We start from the raw sequence: 7,166 nt of genomic DNA, 5'->3' as shown, positions 1-7,166 counted from the left end.
GGTTTTTTTTTTCCATCCACAATGAACTAGGTCAAAGTTTAGCAAGTCAACAAATTGTGCAAGGGCTCACTGGGGGCAGTCCAGTGGAGAAAAAACTGCTAGTATTCATTAATCAAGTATCTGTTAAGTAAGTGATAAGGGATAACATCACCTCTCACCCCCTGTCCATTATTGTCGCAAGTTGTTGTTCCCATCTATAATAGTCCTTGGCAGTTGTCCAAAAAATCTTGTTCTGACGTAAGGGCCAAGCCTCCCTCATCCTAGATTAGGGGGTTGGGCCTCTCTCATCCTAGATTAGGGGGCTGGACTCTCCTTCCTAGAGAGTATTTAAGGCAAGAGGGTGTGCTTTCAGAAACAAACTCTCCAGCAGGAAGAAGCTGGAAAAATAACAAAACAAGTCTACATCTCAGAGACCCTCCAAAGAGAAGTAAGTAGAGCTTTTATACATATCTGTATATCATTTTAAAATGTTCCATTTTCTATTTCCAGATGCAATAGCTGTCTCGTGATATGAAATCCAGACAAAATGCTGAAAGCTCCTCTGACGGTGTTAGGCTAACTGAAAGGTCTTTGTTGTCTCACTTTTAGATTGTGCCAGTCATTTCTGCCTGCCCTTCCATTCTTCCGGTCCAGCCATGCCTCCTCAGATGCAGAATAACATGAACCACTCTGCTCAAGTTGTCCAGGGCAGCCTGGATACCTTGCCCCAAGGAGTCCGAGACTTCGTGGAAAGTAATGCCCACCTGTGTCAACCAGACAAAATCCACATCTGCGATGGTTCTGAGGAAGAGAACAAAAACATTCTCGACTGTATGGTGGAACAAGGCATGATCAAGAAACTAAAGAAGTATGATAACTGGTAAGGAAAGAAAACTAAGAATCCTAACCAGAATTTGGGATGCTCATTCTCTTGTTTTGTGTCTGTAGAAAGGAAGCCTTAATGAAGGCTCTTTAATGAACTATTGTATGATTCTGTTGATTTATATACCAATTTTGTGAAACCTCCTAAGCTTTTAGTTAAACTTCTCATTCATTCATTCATTCATTCCACAAATGTTTATTAAGGTGCTACTGACAGAGGTTAAGGGAGGGAGGGTTCTAAGACAGAGACCATTTCTAAACCATTTTCCCACTTACATCAGTTATATTTTTATGAGGCTCATCTGCTTTCTTCAACCTGAGATTTTTATGCATTTCATTGAAAGAAGCCCTGTGTACCTACATTTATTAAAATTTAGTCTCAACTCTCTGCAATAATAACATATACATTCTTCACTTTTGCCAGCTGGTTAGCTCTTACTGATCCCAAAGATGTGGCCAGAATTGAAAGCAAAACTGTCATTATCACCCCAGAGCAAAGAGACACTGTACCAATCCCCAAGACTGGAATTAGCCAACTGGGTCTCTGGATGTCAGAGGAGGACTTTGAGAAAGCCTTCAATGCCAGATTTCCAGGATGCATGAAAGGTAAATAAAGTACTTACAAGTATACTTGTGTATACTTTTCTATGATTATTCTACCGTTATGATTCTTTTTTTTTTAAGTTTTTTTTTCTTTTTTTTTTTTTAGTGTGGCAATTGGGGTTAAGTGACTTGCCCAGGGTCACACTACCGTTATGATTCTAACCACAATGAAGATATTTTTGATTTTCGGTAGAAACATAATATAGTTGCCTCTGATTTCACATGTAAAAATTACTAGTCAAGAGGCATATTTATTATGTTATATTATATTAAGCATACATATTAAATATTAGTAATGGTAATAGTGATAGTTGGCATTTATGTGACACCTTAAGGCATGCAAAATGCCATCATACCTATGTGATCTCCTTTGGTTCTCACAAAAATCCTATTTTCATCCTCATTTTATTGATTAAAAAAATCGAGGCTGAGAAGTTGTGATTTGCCTAGGGTCACATAGCCAGTGTCTTATTCAGGATTAAGACTCAGGTCTTCTTGACTCCAAATCAAGCACTCTGTCCAACCTAACTGCCTGATACATATGTGCCAAACAATAAGACAAAGTGAAGTTTAGTTATAATATTACTATTTAATCTAATTCCAATATATACTTCAGTCTCCTTTTCATAGTTGTTTATTTGGGGAAGATAAGATGTGTCAAGTGGGAAATAATTCACATGTGACTATCTATCAGTCTTTAACGGCCTGGTTGGGGGGGGGGGGGCAGGGATCGAGCCTGAGATTTCCTATATGATTTCTCATCTCCTCTTTCTTGTTCTGTAGGCCGAACGATGTATGTCATTCCTTTTAGCATGGGTCCCATTGGCTCTCCTCTGTCAAAGATTGGCATTGAACTGACAGATTCACCCTATGTAGTGGCCAGCATGAAGATCATGACCCGAATGGGAACGTCAGTTTTAGAAGCACTGGGAAATGGGGAATTTGTAAAATGCCTCCATTCTGTGGGCTGTCCTTTACCTTTAAAAAGTAAGTGAGCTGAGACTTGTTTGGCCTTTAGCCAAATTTTAGGCAAACTCCATTCACAGGATGTGATGCTCATTTGCCTATGTCATGTTTTATAGAACCTTTAGTCAACAACTGGCCCTGCAATCCAGAACAGACCCTCATCGCTCACATTCCTGATCGCCGAGAGATTATTTCCTTTGGAAGTGGTTATGGTGGAAACTCCCTCTTGGGGAAAAAGTGCTTTGCCCTCAGAATAGCAAGCAGGATTGCTAAGGAAGAAGGATGGCTTGCTGAGCATATGCTGGTAAGAGGAAAGCCAAAAAATGAGAAATTAGACCCATTCTGCAATGAGTCTCAAAGGAAAGAAGTAGGATTAATAGGGTGGGAATTGAAGGAGGCAGATTGTAGCATAATTCAGCTCAACCAGCATTTATTAAGTGCTTATTATATGCAAGGGCTCTTAATGATAATCAGAACTCCCTAGAGCTAGAAACAGGCTGGTAATGAGGTAAGAGCTCTTTATCACTGTCTGCTCCAAAGCAGAGCCTAGGTTATTGCTGGTGACCAGTGTTGGAGAGGATTCCTGTTTCAGGTAAGGGTTGAGCTAGATTTAACTTTGAGGTCTCATTCAACTCTAAGATAATATAATTCTACAAAACAATTTTTTTATATTTGCCTAGATTTGAATTAGACTTGTGGGCTTATACATTTAGAGCTGTTTCAAAAAGACTTCAGAGATCATCTACTCCAACTCAGGAAACCGAGACCCAAAGAGCCAAAGTAATTTGCTGAACTATCCCATGGATCATTTAGTGACATTCCTTGGATTTGAACCTAGGTGCTCAAATTCCCCTTCTACAATACCTGAACTCTTGAAAGTGGGGGAAAATGCAAAAGTAGGGCTATGTGAGTCATAGATGGTGCGGACATTTCAGAAAATATGGGGAAGTTCCATTTGATGAGTATGTCAAAGTAATAGTTTAGGCTATTTTAAGGTTTCCAGAGAGGAGTGGAGCTCTAAGGGCACCTAGGTGTCTCAGTGAGTCAGGCCTGCCAGGCCTAGGGTCAGGGAGACTCATTTTCCTGAATTCAAATCTGGCCTGACACTTACTAGCTGTGTGACTCTGGGCAAGTCACTTAACTCTACTTGCCTCAGTTTCCTCATCTGTAGAATGAGCTATAAAAGGAAATGGCAAATCATTCCAGTATCTTTGCCAAGAAAACCCCAAATGGGGTTACGGAGAGTTCGGCATGGCTGAAAAAAAACAACTAAACAATTATAAGGAGAACTCCTGTCAATATTTTTGTCGATTTGACTTTAGCATTTTGAAACACTAATACCTAACAACAAATATTTAGAAGTAGGAACTTCTACCTCCTTTGGCTTTTGAAAGACCTACTGTAGGGGACAAATGGCTGTTCTAAAAGGATTCCTTTTCTAACAGATCCTGGGCATCACAAATCCTGAGGGTAAGAAGAAGTACTTTGCTGCAGCTTTTCCTAGTGCCTGTGGAAAGACCAACTTGGCAATGATGAACCCAACACTCCCAGGTTGGAAAGTTGAATGCGTTGGTGATGATATTGCTTGGATGAAATTTGATGAGCAAGGTAACTATTTTGGTCCTTCCTATTGCTTGTGGGAATCAAGTGAAAATTTGGGGGCTTTTGCTTTCAAAACATTTAAAAATTATTTGCAAATATTTCCATGAGAAATTGTTCTGCTAGAAATAGATTTTTGAGAGCCTTTTCCCTTAATTAAAAATATGGATTAAAATTACGATCCATATGTTGCTGATTTGTTTACATATATAGCCCATCAAAATGTTGTTTGATGGGAAGCTATCTGAGGAGCAAAAGAAAATTTAGTATAGTAATTTACAGAAACAAAACAAACCAAAATTCCAGAAAATGGAATTAGTGTGAAATTGAGGAATACAAAAACGGGCTTTGGATTTGACCAGAAAAGGGAAAAAAAAGTTTGGCTTAAAACTAATTAGAATATATTTTCAATATAAATGCTTGTTTCATATTCACCTCTACTTCAATGTTTTTAAATTTTCAGGCAATTTAAGGGCTATTAATCCAGAAAATGGATTTTTTGGAGTTGCTCCTGGAACTTCTGTGAAAACAAATCCGAATGCTATTAAGACCATTCAGAAGAACACCATCTTTACCAACGTTGCAGAAACAAGCGATGGGGCTATTTACTGGGAAGGCATTGATGAGCCTTTAGGCCCAGGTGTTACACTTACATCATGGAAAAACAAGGAATGGACTCCAGAGGATGGTAAGAACACACAAATAAGACCATGATGTACATGCTAAATTGCTCCTATCGTATGCTTCTAACCAGCATCTCTTCTTGATTTGCCCAGGGGAGCCTTGTGCCCATCCAAATTCCCGATTCTGCACTCCTGCAAACCAGTGCCCCATCATTGACCCTGCCTGGGAGTCTCCAGACGGAGTTCCAATAGAGGGCATCATCTTTGGAGGCCGTAGACCTGTTGGTGAGAATGCCATTGATTAATAATTAAAAGAAGATATGGTTTATTAGGACCTGGATTTTTCTGTTGTGGGCATAGTACCTCCCTCCACTAGTGTGGATTGCAATCTATTTATGTCTTAGATAAATAGTAAAGAACCACTTCAGTTACAGAATTTAAATGATTCATCCAGTTTTCATACTGCTAGTGATTATGAAGAAGGATTTGAACTCAGGTCTTCCTGAATATCAGCCTGTCACTATCCCACACCATGCTCTCTCTGCTGGTATATGGCTTTTAGAGAAATCTGGAAAATGTTCACTGTTTCCATTGGAAATTGCCTACCTTAACTTCTAGGACAACGTTTCACAGAAAAGACAGAATCATTACTGCTTGAGTCACTGAGCAAACAGCTGTAACTAAGCTGGTCTCAGATGACAGTCCCATTGTCAGTCAATAAGCTTGTCATGAAAACGTTTCCAGTCCAGTAGGACCTGCCAGAACTTACGTCCTAGTGATGTTGTTTTGGAGAGCCAAGGGCCACTTCCAGGTCATATTGACATGTTTGAGCAGCACCTGAGTGGAGTCCCAAGCTCTAAAGTACATTTTTTTTCTTGTTGAAGGCATACCTCTGGTCTATGAATCCATGAGCTGGCAGCATGGAGTATTTATTGGGGCTTCAATGCGGTCAGAAGCAACAGCAGCAGCTGAACACAAAGGTATGGGGGGGGGGGAATTAAACCACAGGGGCTGCAGCTTCGGGAACAGTATAATTGGCCCAGGGTCATTTGGCTATTATTTGTCACAGTCAGATCTTGACTCCAAAGCATCACGTGCATTTCATATTACTCTGTTTAATAGGCAAAGTCATCATGCATGATCCGTTTGCTATGAGACCTTTCTTTGGCTACAACTTTGGGAAGTATTTGGCTCATTGGCTCAGTATGGCTCAGCGCCCAGCAGCTAAATTGCCCAAGATCTTCCATGTCAACTGGTTCCGGAAAGATAAGGAAGGCAAATTCCTCTGGCCAGGATTTGGGGAGAACTCCCGTGTCCTGGAATGGATCTTCAATAGGATCAGTGGAGAAGACAATGCTAAGCTCACACCCATTGGTTACATCCCTTCTGAAGATGCCTTCAATCTCAAGGGCCTGACAGATATCAATATGACAGAGCTCTTTGGCATCTCCAAGGAGTTTTGGGAGAAAGAGGTGGAGGACATTGAGAAGTACTTTGAAGTGCAAGTCAATGCTGACTTGCCTTATGAAATTGAAAGGGAAATCAGTGCTCTTAAGCAAAGAATAAGCCAGATATAATCAGGCTAGTTGGAATCGTATGTTTGCTTTTTGGAGTCAGGGGAACTGATGACTAGTTTTCAATTCATAAGATGCCTAGCCAGGTGAATGACCAGGCATTGAGGGCAGGACCATAATGAATGCACTGGTGTAGCAGTAGAATGAATGCACTGATGAGACTGGTAGTAACTCTGAGAAACGTGATTTAATTTTTCAGATAAGATTAATAAGAGATTGGGAGGGAAAAATCTTAGTCATATCTCCATTGTTCTACCTAGTGTATGTTTTGTTGTACTTTAAGAACACTTAGACATTAGCCCTCATTCATCTTAGCATTATCACAGGGGACTATATGAAACTTAAAGAAAAATACTTGAGATGTACATATGTGTGTTTGTGTGTGTCTGTGTATGTACACCTGTATGTATTGTTATTAAGACATATTTAACATCTTTAGAAAAGTCTTGGGAAAGATTACTGGTTAGTCTTTACTAGAATGAAATGCCACTATTAATAATATATCGTATAAATTATTTTTATACACTCTTCTTTACATTTATTGTGATTTCTAATTTTTGACATGACCTGCTCTATAAAATTATTCAATAAACTTTTTGTAGAAAACAATTTACTTGGCTTGAATTTTTATTTTTTTGAATCACACAGCAAAAACTCATCTAGGTCTCTCTGGTGGCTAGCTGTAGAAGAAATTCCTTGCTTAAACATCATTTGAAACATTCCCACTAATGGAATTTTTAAAAGTATATTTATGACAAACTCAGTGGCTAGGGATGGGGTAGGCCAAGTGATGAAGGAAGGAAAACAGACAAAGATAAAAGAGGAAGGAAAGAGATCAACTCAATATTGCCATTGTTACCGGAAAGGGTTTGCCAGTCTATTCCCTGTGACTCTATTCACCATTCTAGTAACTTTCCAAACCAAAATACCCCACCTAGGC

General features: G+C 39.5%; 1 protein-coding gene across 2 annotated transcripts; it reads left to right on the top strand.

Moving 5' to 3' along the window:
* The first annotated feature begins 355 nt into the window (after positions 1–355).
* On the top strand, positions 356–6,832 carry PCK1 (phosphoenolpyruvate carboxykinase 1). Of its 2 annotated transcripts, XM_043984547.1 has the most exons (10): positions 356–427; positions 589–859; positions 1,286–1,467; positions 2,248–2,451; positions 2,547–2,734; positions 3,876–4,038; positions 4,493–4,717; positions 4,806–4,937; positions 5,537–5,632; positions 5,775–6,832. In XM_043984547.1, exons 2-10 carry the CDS (start codon positions 636–638, stop codon positions 6,227–6,229), a joined length of 1,869 nt encoding a protein of 622 aa, XP_043840482.1. In that variant the 5' UTR covers positions 356–427; positions 589–635; the 3' UTR covers positions 6,230–6,832. The 2 variants fall into 2 exon arrangements, with proteins under 2 accessions (XP_043840482.1, XP_043840483.1); XM_043984548.1 differs by lacking the exon at positions 2,248–2,451.
* The last annotated feature ends 334 nt before the right edge of the window (positions 6,833–7,166 follow it).

This window comes from Dromiciops gliroides, chromosome 2 (assembly GCF_019393635.1).
Source record: "Dromiciops gliroides isolate mDroGli1 chromosome 2, mDroGli1.pri, whole genome shotgun sequence".
In the NCBI taxonomy this organism is placed as follows: domain Eukaryota; kingdom Metazoa; phylum Chordata; class Mammalia; order Microbiotheria; family Microbiotheriidae; genus Dromiciops; species Dromiciops gliroides.
Note: the sequence above shows the minus strand (reverse complement) of the source record. Positions and strands in the feature narration are given on the sequence as shown.

Excerpts from the sequence above, each read along its gene's own strand:
- PCK1 (XM_043984547.1), top strand. The coding sequence starts at position 636 with ATGCCTCCTCAGATGCAGAATAACATGAACCACTCTGCTCAAGTTGTC. Across the intron at positions 860-1,285 it reads CTAAAGAAGTATGATAACTG|CTGGTTAGCTCTTACTGATC; the intron begins GTAAGGAAAGAA and ends CACTTTTGCCAG. Across the intron at positions 5,633-5,774 it reads AGCAGCAGCTGAACACAAAG|GCAAAGTCATCATGCATGAT; the intron begins GTATGGGGGGGG and ends TCTGTTTAATAG.